At 39.1% G+C, this 14,011-nt stretch overlaps 1 protein-coding gene and 1 long non-coding RNA gene across 2 annotated transcripts in view; one reads left to right on the top strand and one right to left on the bottom strand.

Annotated features, from left to right (window-relative positions):
- Positions 1–10,128, top strand: part of LOC127442240 (guanine nucleotide-binding protein G(I)/G(S)/G(O) subunit gamma-7) — a 44,618-nt gene extending 34,490 nt beyond the window's left edge. The window contains exons 3-4 of the mRNA XM_051700119.1: positions 3,603–3,724; positions 6,357–10,128. Of these exons, the coding sequence (XP_051556079.1) occupies positions 3,644–3,724; positions 6,357–6,482 (207 nt within the window). The 5' untranslated portion in view covers positions 3,603–3,643 and the 3' untranslated portion in view covers positions 6,483–10,128. The remainder of the gene's footprint in view (positions 1–3,602; positions 3,725–6,356) is intronic.
- LOC127442243 (uncharacterized) overlaps positions 1–12,169 on the bottom strand; it is a 30,739-nt gene extending 18,570 nt beyond the window's left edge. Inside the window, exons 1-2 of the long non-coding RNA XR_007897455.1 lie at positions 12,102–12,169; positions 11,921–11,992 (exon numbers count right to left, since the gene is read on the bottom strand). This is a non-coding gene — a long non-coding RNA (uncharacterized LOC127442243). The remainder of the gene's footprint in view (positions 1–11,920; positions 11,993–12,101) is intronic.
- Between the last annotated feature and the right edge of the window lie 1,842 nt (positions 12,170–14,011).

Here is a 14,011-nt window from a genome sequence, read left to right as displayed (position 1 = left end):
TCAGAGCGTGTAGATTCATCCACAAATCTGTCCCGAAGGTGTGCCGCTCTGCAAAATAAACTCCAGCCACTAGGTGGAACCAGCACAAAAAACATTCAGTGTCCTCAAACAGTCAAGTGAAATGATCAGTGAGCCAGTCCACTCGGCTGCAACGTGAGTACCTCAAAATTACTTACTCCATTGACTTTATGAAGGACATCGCTTGCTGTGTGCATGTGAATGTTTTACGGCCCTCCTTAGCATCTGTTTTCAATTTGGCCGGGAATATCAGTGCAAAAGCAACCTTCCATTGATGTAAAAGTTTCTTGCAGTCCTTGAATCAATCACGTTTCTCTCTTGTCAAATTCGCAAAGTCTGGGAACAAGAAAATGCTGTGGGCTTTCCAAGAAAGCCTTCCTTTACTCCTCGCCTCGTATAACACAAGATCTTTATTGGATAATCTCAGAAATTTGGCCAGAATTGATCGGGGCCTGTCTCCTTCCGCGGAACTCTGTGAGCTCACTCGATTTCCAGTTTATGGCCTTTTATGTCGAGCAGATTCGGAAGGAGCCCATTCAGGAATTTCACCATATCCCGACCCTCTTCAGCCTCAGGAATTCTGACAATACGGATGTTATTCTGCCGGCTACGGTTCTCCATGTCCTCCAACTTCTCCCAGACACGCTCCAAATCCACCTTGGTTGCTAGCGGATTAGCAGATAATTCCCTCTCCGATGACACCATATAATCAATCTGTTTCTCTACATCCCCCACTCTTGTGACCATCTCAGAGAACTTCGCCTCCATGGCAGTGATCAATTGACGTATCACAGCAAGATCCTCCAAGTCAGCATGACCTTCGTCAGCATTTCCGACACGCCCAGCATCTCTCACCGCATTTCCCGCATTTCTCCGACCAGATCGACTCCCTGGCTCGCGGCCCTCTTGGGGGTATCAGCTTGAGCACGTAAGTGTCTTTTAATGTCTCCAGAGCCTGAAGATTTTGACATTGTCCTCCTAGAACAGTTATGAAACAGAGTGTATCGAATCTCACCGGTTTATATCATTAAAAGTGTTAAAACTAGCAAAGTGCGTAGAGCTCGCCATTCAAACGTCCGATCCTTGCATGGTGTCACGTGACCTCCCTGGAGTAGTTTTAATAAATTCAAACAACATCTGTCACTTTTTTCCATGTAGCATTCAAAATGTACTACATGGACAAAATGAATGAGGTTCAATTACAGCAGCCTGCTTGGAGCCTAGTTGGTGCACACTATGGCTCTATGTATCAAAACGTTTTGCATTTCAGCAAATTTTTCCTATGAGGGGTTTCTTTTTTTTTTTTTTTTTTTTTTTAATGAAGACGTGGTTGGAAAATACTCTGCTGAGAGACATCGTCCTTTGAGACCTGCATGTTTGAATGAATATGCCAATGTATTCTAGAGTGCTGCAGTTATATATGCAGGACTGCTGTGCCCTTTTCCTGGAATGCAGCACACCGTGCCGTGAAAGAGACTGTGTTTACTGTGAGAAGACAAAGCCCAGGCACTGAGCAATGTGTTCAGCACTATGGCCTTTCTAGGAATGACCTGGAAAGCGAGGGGTGCAGCACAAGTTTGGGAGTGTGTACAGAAAGGGAGGGGGCCGTATAAGGAGTGTGTTTGTCTCAAGAAAGAACGAAACCTTTCACTGCCTCTAATGTTTCCTCTGTATATGTTGTTACTTTGATACTCATCTCTCTGCGGGTGTCCTGTTATTTAAATGTACATCTTGGTGTAAGTGGTTTTTAACATGACCTTTAGGTGGTTGTGTATGAAAGGTTTGTGTTGTGCAAACCACTGTTTATACTTCAGAAAACCCCTAGATAACTTCACAATGCTACCTTAGGTATGGTTTTTCAAAGCGATATTGTGTTTATTGTGTGATAAGTTGTCAGTATAAGGTGAACCAACTTCATTCTGTTCATGGCTATTTTTGAACTGACTAGACACTAAATTGTCTATATATTGGAAATATTCTCAGACTTATTATTTCATGATGACTTGATTAAGGGTGGATGTCCATGTGAGCAAGGGATTTGCACAACTACATATTTTCAAAATTGGCTAGTTGGTGGGTTGCTTGAGCTACTAGTTGACTAATTGGTTTTAAAGGGATAGTTTATCCAAAAATGAAAATTCCCTGGTCACCAAATCCATCTTCCAAAACATGTCTTTACCCAAATACACTTTGATAAAACTATATTAATGATTTATATTTTAGAGCTGTCTGGACAGATTTCATGGGAAATTGCATACATGCGTCATTCGTCCGTTCGTGTTCACGTCATATTCGTACACAGAGAAAATAATCTCCGGCTACTGTAGCACGTGTATGGTGTGGGAGTAGTATCAAGCTGAAAGTTTGTCATCACAACGAATGAGAAAAGTTTACCATGGATCATTCAAAACGGCAAACCTCCGGGAAATCACCATTTGTAAAAACAAAGAAACCCCAAACAGAGCTGAATCAACAAGCAAAAAGGGAAAGCAACGTAATAAAACCCGAATCAACATCGGCTTAGCTTTTCAGAGGTGGCGACAACTCCGAGATCTGAAAGGATTTAAAAGCGACCCAGAGATGGCTTTTTTCTTACTCAATTGGTAAGATATTTTATTGATATGGTTTATGTATAGTTGTGTAATCACACACACACACGTCTGTGTTTGTGTAGTGAAATACAATAATTATACTTAATTGGTGCAGAACTTTTCACTTGCTAGCACACATGTGTATTTTTATTTATAACAGCAGTAATTTATATAAATAAATCCTTTAGTCTGAGGCTTTACAAGGACATGTGAGTCTTGAAATGATGTTGACCACTGGTTGGTAACAATGACAGTCTATAAATGAGTTACTATTAATCTATTTAACCACTAGAGGGCCAAAAGTTATATTGTGTAGCTTTAACTTGTATTAAACCCAGAACATCCCTTTACAGATGCAACTTTTCCGAGAAGGTTTTATCGTGCGAACTGTTTAACAGCTAAAGTACGGCACACTAATTAAAACTGTTGCTAAAAATACCAAAACAAATATATAATAAAAAATTTAGATAAAGTAGTCAACCTCACTTATCGGCTGTTGGACGATTAGATGACCATCATGATCCATCCCTAGTCTGAACTGTTTTAGTTGAACAAATTTTGTTTTTTTGTTGTTTAGATGGTCATAAAACAAGGAGGGAGAAGAATAGTCTGTGCACTAAGCCTCAAAGGATAGCAGCACCTGTTTTCAGTTGTACTGTTTGTCTGATTGATGCTTCTCCTGAGCTGGGTGGTCTGGAGCTGAAGTCTCTGGGTGGTTGTGTGGTCAGCACTGTTAGACAGCCATCCTGATGTACTTATTTACCAAGCTAAATAATTTTAGAGGCTGGAATTTATTGGAAGTTATTGAGAGACATGGCCTTTAGCTCAATATTATGCATTTATTTTTTACTCTCAGCTGTCTTTGCACATGTAAATTTGAAAGATGCTACCACAAGTCATATTTTATCCCATAGATTTATCACATGCATTATCCATACGCAATAAATGCTTTAGATTCTGTTTTAACCTTGTTTTTACTTTCCTTTGTTGTAGAATTTTCTCCTTTTACGTGCCACGATAACCGATGGCAGAGAATGTCGACGACTAATAACATAGCCCAGGCCAGGAAGTTGGTGGAGCAGCTGAGGATTGAAGCAGGCTTTGAACGCATTAAGGTATACAGCACAAACTCTTCACTCAAACAGGCATAATTTAAGTGAAGTATTCCTTGCAACATGTTTACTATGAAGTGGTAGCAATATATATATTTTTTCCCATTAAACAAGTAATGGATAATCTACAGTCATAATCACAAAATAAACTCTTTTAGGATGGTCATGTCTTGTTTCACCCATGAAGGGGTTTATTTGCAACAATGATCAGCTCACTGTACAATGCCCAGGGTTTTTACTCGGCCAATAAAAAATTGGTCATGAAATATTTATTTGAGTTGAATTAAGTAATTATGTAACTGCAGAGTGATACGAGAAACAAGAAACACCTTTGTGGATAGAGCGATGGGGCAGGGACTCCCTGTTACATTTTTTTTATAAAATTTGAGTGTTGCATTTTAAGCCCGACCTATAATAACATGCATATAATACCATATTAATGCATTTACTTTGTTAGAATGCTACATTTCAAAGCCATTATAATAATCATTGCCATACGGAGTCATACATTTTAACATTACGTTTTAATTTTACTACATACAGTGGCAAGAAAAATATGTGAATCTTTGGAATTAGCTGGTTTTCTGCAGTAATTGGTCATAAAATGTGATCTAATCTTCAAGTCACAAGTGTAGACAAACAAAATGTGCTTAAGCTAACAACACACAAACAATTATAATCTTTCATGTTTTTATTGAACACATCCCATTAAACATTCACAGTACTGTGGAAAAAGTAAGTGAACCTTTGGATTTAAAAACTGGTCGATCCTCCTTTGGCAGCAATAACCTCAACCAAGCTTTTCCAGTAGCTGCGGATTAGACCTGCACAATGTTCAGAAGGAATTTTGGACCATTATTCCTTAAATAACTGCTTCAGCTCAGCCATATTCTTAGGATGTCTGGTGTGAACGGATCTCTTGAGGCCATTCCTCCAAATCTATTGGGTTAAGATCTGGGCTCTGACTGGGCCACTTGAAAAGGTGGATTTTCTTTTTTTTTAAGCCATTCTGTTGTGGATTTACTTCGATGTTTAGGTTCATTGTCCTGCTGCATCACCCAAATTCTACTGAGCTTCAGTTGGCATACAGCCAACCTGACATTGTCCTGTAGGATATCTTGATAAACTTGGGAATTCATTTTTCCCTCAATGATGGCAAGCGCTCCAGGCCCCGAAGCCGCAAAGCAGCCCCAAATCATGATGCTCCCTCCACCATACTTCTCCGTTAGGATGATGTTTTCATGGTGGCATGCACTGCCCTTTTTACGCCATCCGTAGTGCTGCGTGTTCTTCCCAAACAATTCAACCTTAGTTTCATCAGTCCACAAAACATTTTCCCAGTAGCACTGTGGAGTGTCAAGGTGGTCTTTGGCAAACTTCACGCAGCAGTGTTTTTGTTGGTAAGCAGCAGCTTCTTTCGTGGTGTCCTGCCATGAACACCATGACTGTTTAATGTTTTCTGATAGTAGAGTCATGAACAGAGATGTTAACTAGTTCCAGTGATTCCTTTAAGTCACTCTAGGGTTCTTTTTTTTACCTCATTGAGCATTCTGCGGTATGCCCTTTGAGTAAACTTGGCTGGACGGCCACTTCTAAGGAGAGTAGCCACAGTACTAAATCGTATCCATTTATATACAATTTGTCTAACTATGGACAGATGAATATCTAAGCTCTTCGAGAGATTTTGTAACCCTTTCCAGCTTGATGCAAAGCAACAATTCTTGATCGTTGGTCTTCTGAAATCTTTTTTTTTTTTGTTGTGCTTTTTATACAGTAAGTCAAAGTAGCTCTAACCTACATCTCCAATCTCATTTCATTAATTGGATGCCAGGTTTGCCAACTCCTGACTCTAATTAGCTTTTGTTAATGTCATTAGCCTTTTTCCAACCTACACTCTGAATGTTTAAATGATGTATTCAGGATGTACAAGAACAATACAATAATTTTTGGTGTTCTTGGATAAAACAGATTGTGATTGTAACTTAGATGAAAATTAAACCAGATTTTAAGACCAGTGAATTAATTAATGCAGGTAATTCCAAAGGGTTCACATACGTTTTCTTCCCACTGTACATTTTAATGTGGAAGGGACAATGAAAGTTTTAACTGAACTTTGCAGAGTTACTGTATTTTTGTTTTACACACTTTATTTTCACTAAAGTTAGTTTGAGATTAAAAATAATTTGCAGACCCCCTGTAGTATCACTTCTGACCCCCTAGGGATCATGGATCCCATTTTGAAGACCCCTGATGTAGGGAATCAGTTGCCTGGGACAATGATCAATATGGCTTAGCTGTCATTATACAAATATATTTGACCATAGAGTGTCGCAGTTAACCAGTAAGAATATTTCAGATAGCTACTGTATATAATAATGATTCAGACTGTATGTCAGTGTCGTGGCCTGGTGTGCATGCTCCAAAACATTAAGTTGTGGTGCTCTTATGGGCAATGCTCAAATTCAGCTTGCAACATTTCAGGTCCTGTTTCCTCTCTCTCACCATTATCTCATGTTATTTTTCAACTCTCCTTTAAATAAAAAATATGAAAAAAGATGTATATTGATAACTGTAATTGTTCACTTAACTGGATCATAGTCGCTTAATTTGTTTTTCTTCTTCCACTGTTTTTCAGGTGTCTAAGGCTGCTGCGGACCTCATGAGTTACTGTGAGCAGCATGCCCGCAGTGACCCTCTGCTGGTGGGGGTTCCCACCTCTGAGAACCCTTTCAAAGACAAGAAACCTTGCATCATTCTATAGCTACTCTCTCTAGCCCAGCTCTCCCAGTCCCACTTTAACCAGTGCCCATCCCCAGTCAATGGGCAATTCAGTCCAACACTTCTTTTGATCTGGAATCCACAGTATTCTCCAGAAAATAAATGCCACACTCTCTTAGTACAAAACTATTTGGGGCGATGTCTGTATACCTAGCGTCATGTAGCCCTGCGTTGAGCGTGTCTATATGAATGAATCTATGCATTTGTGCACTGTCTACATTCATGCATATAGACTTACTTAACAGGTGGCAGATTTTGGAATTTGTAAACAGTTTCACATTAATTATACAGTGCTTAAATGACTGAGAGATACTCCAGCATGTTTTTGAGTGCAGTGTGTGACCTTATTACCATAGTCAGGTGGGGAGAGTAGAGGAAGACAGTCATGTTTATGCTGACTGACTAGCTGGCTAGCCCAGTCACACTGTGGTAAACGGTTGTTCAGTATTAACCCTCCATTGTTGTGTTAGATCTGCAAGCTAAAGGTTCATTTTAGATTTGTATGGCCAAAATTGAAACCAGGTATGCTTATCTTTATCAAAACAGCACATTTCATGTTTTACAAAGGGATTCAAGACATTAACCAGTGTTGCCAATATTTTTACGTTTTTGTTTTCTCAGTCCTTTTGTGAGCTATAGTGTTTCTTTTCATCGATAAAAACATAAGGCTTAATGCTTTCTTTTTTCTAGTCTTTATACTATATTTCAGAATCCTCAGACACTATAAAAGGAATAATTTTATATAATGCAGAAAATATTAACCTGATACGTCTTTCCCAGCCCCTTTTAATGTGCCGATATTAAAGCCGAACTTGTATTTGGAACAGTAACTTAAATGTTTGGATGCAACATTTGTAGTCAAATATCTTGAAATCAGCCCCCTAAAATTGCTATTACCTTTCAGAATCAATTAGTATGGCATTTTAAATTAAAAGTCTAAACCCCTGCATATCACAGGCCAATCTTATTCTCTGAAACTAAACTTGATTGTAAAATCCATACAGAAGGAAAAAAAAATGTATAAACTTTCTTTTGGACATGTTCAGAGGTGTTAACTTTGAGAATAGTTGTTTTGGATTTGTTTGTTCCAATTTCTTTCTATGGAAACATGGAATCTGGTCATTGAGTATGATACTGTACAGTGTTTGATAACTAAAAGCGGATTAATTTTTTTGTGGGTGTTTTATCTTTTTGTAATCTTTGTGTAATATTTCTGTTTCCTCCATCATTCATATTTAGTCATCCAGTTTGTCCTCTTTAAGGCAAGGCAAAGAAGCAAACTAGACAAGGAATTGACGGACAGCTCTGGTGCTTGTACATGTGATAGCAAATTGCTTACCTGCTCCCTTTTTGGAAATATGGAATGAATTATGGACACTGTAAACAAAGCCCACATGATGATGATGATGATGTAAGGTGCTCAAGGCATTGTTTTCAGGCTGTTGTACCAGTTTGATACATTTAAAGCACGTTTTGTGAGGTGGTTCGTGTTGATAAGTCTTGTTAGTTGCTCTGTATGAAGAGCAGGATGTTTAGCGTTATGCAACAGGCCACTGGGTTTGGCTCTGCCCGAGCAGTCACATGCAGAATCGCAAGATGAGGGGCAAGGTCAAGCCACCACTCTGCATGTTCTATATGCATCCAGCACATGATCTATGATCACTGGCCAGTAAGTGTCTTGTGCACCACCATGGGTGACTGAAGTTGACAGTCCCCAAACACTCGCTCGCAGTATAGAGCAGTGCACTAAAGGGATAAGTGCTGAAAATATAATTGCCCCATTGTTCCTCTTTAAATGGTGAAATTAACATTAGTGTGCAGAAAAATGGGTCTCGGAAATACTGTCGTTATATAAGGGGGACAGAGGTGGCCTGTGCTCCCTGCAGCCCAAAGGAAGCTGTCATCAGCTCCCGTATTAAGCATGACTAAGATAAGTAGAGAGGTCACAAGATGGTTATGAGTCATCCAGTAGTCCAGAGAACAACAGAGAATCACACTTCTCCCTGCTTGTACTGCTCCCCACAAGTGAGCCTGCAGAGGACAGAGCTGCCTCAGTGACATCACTTCCTGTCGAGCTTGAGCTTATCAGTGAAGCACATCCAAGCATGCTGGCAGAGCAGGACTAAGAAGCAAAGAGTTAAATGGATAGTTCTTACACAAATGACAATTATGTAATCATTGTTTCAAACCAGAATGACTCACTCTCTGTTAGAAAGAATGTTAGTCTCAGTCACTATTTACTTCCACACAATGAAAGTGAATGGTGACTGAGGCTAAAATTCTGCCTAACATTTTCTTTTGTGTTGCATATAAAAGTCTTATAGGTTTGGAACAACATAAGGAGATATTAGGCAGAATATTAGCCTCAGTCACCATTTACTTTCTTTGCTTATTTTTTATATAAAATGAAAGTGAACGGTGACTGAGGCTAAGATTATGCCTAACATCTCCTTTTTTGTTCCATGAATGAAAGAGAGTCATATTGGTTTGGAACAACATGAAGGTGACTAAATGATGACAGAATTGTCATGTTTGGTTAAACTAGCCATTTAATTTGTAGTTGGTTTGATCAGCATGGGTATGGCCTTTGTGGTAAAGTACAGAGACAGTGCTTGGAAAATCTGTATCCTGTACAGTGTTGCTTTCAAAGTAACTTGAGAGACAGATTGAGTACTATGGGGCGAAATGTACAGTATTATGTAATGAAGGGTTGTAATTTAATCTCTTGAAGTATTACATTAGAATTTCACTGAGGACTTCTTAGCTAATGATGTAATTGAAAGAAAAATACACTTATATCAGGAATCCACATTAGGAAAAAGCCTTTCTGGAGAAGTGCTTTATTTCACTGCAAATGTGCAGTAAGTATGATGAAGTTTGTCAGTGGAGAGATAAAAGTAGCACTAATCAAACTTTTAAACATAGGTGTGAAGTGACCAGACACCAACCAAACTGTTAAACTCATTGTACCACGTTTGATGGTATTACACTGGAGCAAACACTGTGAAAGTCAGCTTATTAGAATTAAGTTCTCCACCCTCTTGACTCACAGTGGGTTAGGATGCACTGTGCTCCAAAGTAAAGTTTTTACCTTAAGTGTGCTTTCACCACCTTAGGCTGACAATTCCCTATGCTTAGATTTAAAAAGACCCTGCAATCATTTCAATGAGAAAATGGCTTGCTGTGTTGGGAAACCTGTTGTATGAAACTGTTAGGACTAGGGAGTGCGTCCATTTCTAATTTGTGTTGCACACAGCAAGAACACTTAAGGTGCTGAGGAGGCCATAATACCTTAACCTCAATTCCTTGTTCGAATTCACACACCATTGAGCTCTTTCATGACCGTAAGAGTTGAGATTTAGGCTTTGTGTGGGTAATCTCTGTAGCCGAGTCCTTAGCCAGTAGAATCCAATCTTAGCCTGTCCCATTATTTTGTGTTTTCTCCTGTGTATGCAAATGTATCTTTCTGCCTTGATTATGAAGAAATATATCTATTTTTTGTAATTGTTCTTCTCGGATGTGCCATAAATCATGTTTTCTTGCACACTGTTAATATTTTGTGGATATTCCTGTTTAAAAATGATGATATCAAAAAAGTAGATGAAATAAAGACAAAATGTTACTCTGTATCGTTGGGACTCTTGGCTAAACTTGCCTATTTGATATATCTTCCACACACAGTAGGGAAGGCATGGCATGTTTATTTATGTAGCACATTTCATACACAATGGTAATTCAAAGTGAATTAAATAGATGGGATAAAGAAAGAAAAATAAAAACACAAAGTCCATTTTAAAATTATTTAAGACTATAAAAATGTCTTACAAATTAAGAAAAAAGAAACAGAAATGAAAGTTAAAATTAAGAATGCATAGGAAGATGTAAACTGAAATAAAATGAGAACAGTGCAGCTCAGGTAAACAGATGTGTTTTCAGCCTGGACTATTACACAAAATATATTTACCTGACCATTAAGTGGTAACAGTACATTTTGTGAAAACAGAAGGGCATGAAAATACACTGGCCATTACTCAAAAAATGACTAAATATGTTGTGCAACTCTTGGGAAAGTGCGTCCCATGTCTCGTAAGTAGTGAGGGACACCCACTAATATTACGTGTCCTGCTCAAAAGTCACTCATTCCTTAATGATGCTCAATTGGATTGAGATCTGGGGAATTTGTAGGCTAGGGCAACACCTTGAACTCTTCATCATGTTCCTGAAACCATTCCCAAACAATGTGTCCAGTATGGCGTGGCGCATATCCTACTGAAAGAAGCCACTGCCATCAGGGTATACCATTGCCATGAAGGGGTGTACCTGATCTGCAACGATGTTTAGGTAGGTGGCACGTGTCAAATTGACATCCACATGAATGGCCGGACCCAGGGTTTCCCAGCAGAACATTGCCCAGAGCATCACACTCCCTCCACCGGCTTGTTGACTTCCCAAAGTGCATCCTGGTGCCAACACTTCCACAGGTAAACAGTGCTCACATCCACATTTTGTAAAAGAAAATGGGGCTCATCAGATCAGATGACCTTCTTCCACTGCTCCAAGGTTCAGTTCCGACGCTTGCGTGGAAAGGGGTCATCATGGGCACTCTGACAGGTCTGCGGCTATGCAGCCCCATATGCTGCATGGTGGGATGCACTGCGTGTTGTGACGCATTCCTCCCTTAACCATCATTAACTTTTTCTGTGACTTGTGCCACAGTAGACCTTCTGTCGTTCAGACCAGATGGGATATTCTTCGTTGCCCTCGCGCATCGATGAGCCTTGGGTGCCCAACACCCTGTCACCGGTTTGTTGTTTGTCCCTCTTCAGACTACTGTTGGTAGGTACTCACCACTGCTGACCGGGAGCACCCCACAAGTCTTGCCATTTCAGAGATGCTCTGACCCAGTCGTCTGGCCATAACAATTTGGCCCTTGTCAAGGTCACTCAGGTCTTTACTCCAGCCCATTTCTCCTGGATTCAACATGTTGACTATGAGAACTGAGTGATCTCTTAACATCTAATCTACCCAGACCTTGACATGTGGCCTTGTTAGTAGATGTTCAACGTTATTCGCTTCACCTCTTGAGTGGTCATAATGTTTTGGCTCGTATATATTTCAGTGTATACTGATGAATTTTTCACATCAAAACACAGATGCGTTTACATTAGTTAATGCATTATAAACTAACAATGAACAGTACTTTTACAAGATTGATTCTTCGTGGTACCTGTTTTGATTACGTGCATTTTCAACATTAAAACACATATATGCTGTAAAATTGAATTGTTCATTTGTTCATGATACCTAATGACCATTTATAATAAATGTTTATGAACAGAACCTTATTGTAAAGTGTTATCATTGAGTTTTACACTTTGCACAAATATTCATAGTGTGACAGCCATTTATGCAAATCTGTACCTCTGTGCATTTGTGCACTAGATCCTGTAGGTCTTGTTTACACTGTTTGACTGCACCTTTGCTGTACTCGACCTTTTGAAAAGAGAAGATGAAAGAGGATAAGTGCAAAAGTGAGATTGAAACAGTCTGTCTGAATGTCGGGTGCCTTTTTTAAAAAAGAAGATGGAAAGAATCAGCTAACCAGCAGCTGGCAGATGGTAAACAACCTGAAGCAGCACGTGAGAGAGTGTGGTGGAATTCTCATTGTATTCTGCCCTGACATGTGAGTATGGAAGGAGTGGAGTCAGAGCATGTGTTAAATACACATTAGAGGAAAGTGCTGGGTAGGGCGTAAACACAGCTCAACTGTTTTTTTTTTTTTCTTTTCAGGGGAAGACAACAAAGCTCAGGGTGGTACATTGATGTTACATAAGTGGTGTGTGTGCAGGCATTACACAGAATTGAAAGAGAAAATGTGTATCTTTGCTTTTGACTTTGGTTTTGGTATGCACTTATGTTTCAACTTTGCACCTGCAAAGAATGTAGCAAAGGCAGGACAAAGCTCACTACACTCTTGATCTTTATATACAAGCTTGAACAGCAAGCATGCAGCAGGGTGGGGCGGAAAATACAAGGAGGATTATGGGGGACAGACAGAATGTTTTCGTGGTGGAAAAATGACAGTGGCCACTGTCAGTTGTTGTTGTTTTGCACACTGCAAAGGTGTTGGTTTTGCTAGGACTGAGTCAGTATCATTAACACAAAGTTGCACAGCAATACTTAATGTCTTAAGGGATTAGGACTGATCCATGAGTATGTGCAAGTGCATGCATGCTTGCATTTGTTTACTACAACTAATGCACTGCAGATGCTGGAAAAATAGCCTGTCGGACTGAGCGACCAAAACAACGTTTCGGACAAGCAGGGGAGTGCATAACTTCACTGACAGTTTATAATTTATAGAACAGGATTGGAAAGTATTTTGCAACAATATACAGTACACTACAACAGCACATAAAATAAATAAAAAACCTTAGAAATGCTATAGCATTGTTGAGATATGAATATTACATGATGTACACTTATACAACACTACTACCAAACCCAAATGCAGTAACTATGCACGCAGTAACTATGCACACAGAAACTGAGAAAAATGGCTTCAAGGTGTTTGATTGTCCAGCCAAATGTGGTTTATAAAATAGTTTGACTTCCTTTTCACTGAATTTGAGCATAGTTGTGCCAAATCTGTCTGTCAAAGGACAGATAGACCAAGGCAAGGATTTTCAAACTTTCTGATGCCCCAAGGACCTCCAAATATCATGTATATTGTATATACAGTATGTACATACATTTTTTATGTATAAAAACCCATTTACTGTATATTGTATGAGACAAATAGTGATATTATAAATACAGCATATTGTTTGCAAAATTATCTGGAAAATATTTATGTGTATAGAAACATTTTCTATTCAATTAAAATGTAATGTGATTTGCAATCAGTCTTTAGAAAGCATAATGACACTGTAATAATCTCAAATTTGGCAAAGATTTACTTTTTTACAAAGGTATCATTTCTTTTTCCCCCACTTTTTTTCTCCTACATTTTCAGCAGACTACTTTGCACCCCTTGGCGACCCCCAGTTTGAAATCCCCTGATGTAAGAGACCTGATATCGGTCATGGATCAATTTTGACAAAAAATGTAGTTTCTGCATTTTGCATTTGCACAGCAGCACAGGCTGTTTGCATTTCACAGGCATATTGAAGAACAATGCTGATGTAAAGCAAATATTACACAAATACATATGTGATACAAGAAAAGGCTATGCCTAATAACAGTAACATGTAGTATTTTGCACAGACTGCAGGACCTGTTTCTCTCACTGCCAGTGTTCCGTAGTGTTGCCTGGCAACATTGCTCAAAAGGTTGCCATGCGTATCACCAGTATAAAGAGTGTTGATGATTCATACTTTCATTACAACAAACAGAACATACAGTATGTGTGAGTGCTCACTCGAAATACGAGGATAAGAGTACAATTGTACAGCATTCATTAATCATGTTGTCAAACACATCTTGGCCTTCTGCATGATTTTATCTCTGGCA

The sequence above is a fragment of the Myxocyprinus asiaticus genome, chromosome 6 (assembly GCF_019703515.2).
Source record: "Myxocyprinus asiaticus isolate MX2 ecotype Aquarium Trade chromosome 6, UBuf_Myxa_2, whole genome shotgun sequence".
Lineage (NCBI taxonomy): Eukaryota > Metazoa > Chordata > Actinopteri > Cypriniformes > Catostomidae > Myxocyprinus > Myxocyprinus asiaticus.
Note: the sequence above shows the minus strand (reverse complement) of the source record. Positions and strands in the feature narration are given on the sequence as shown.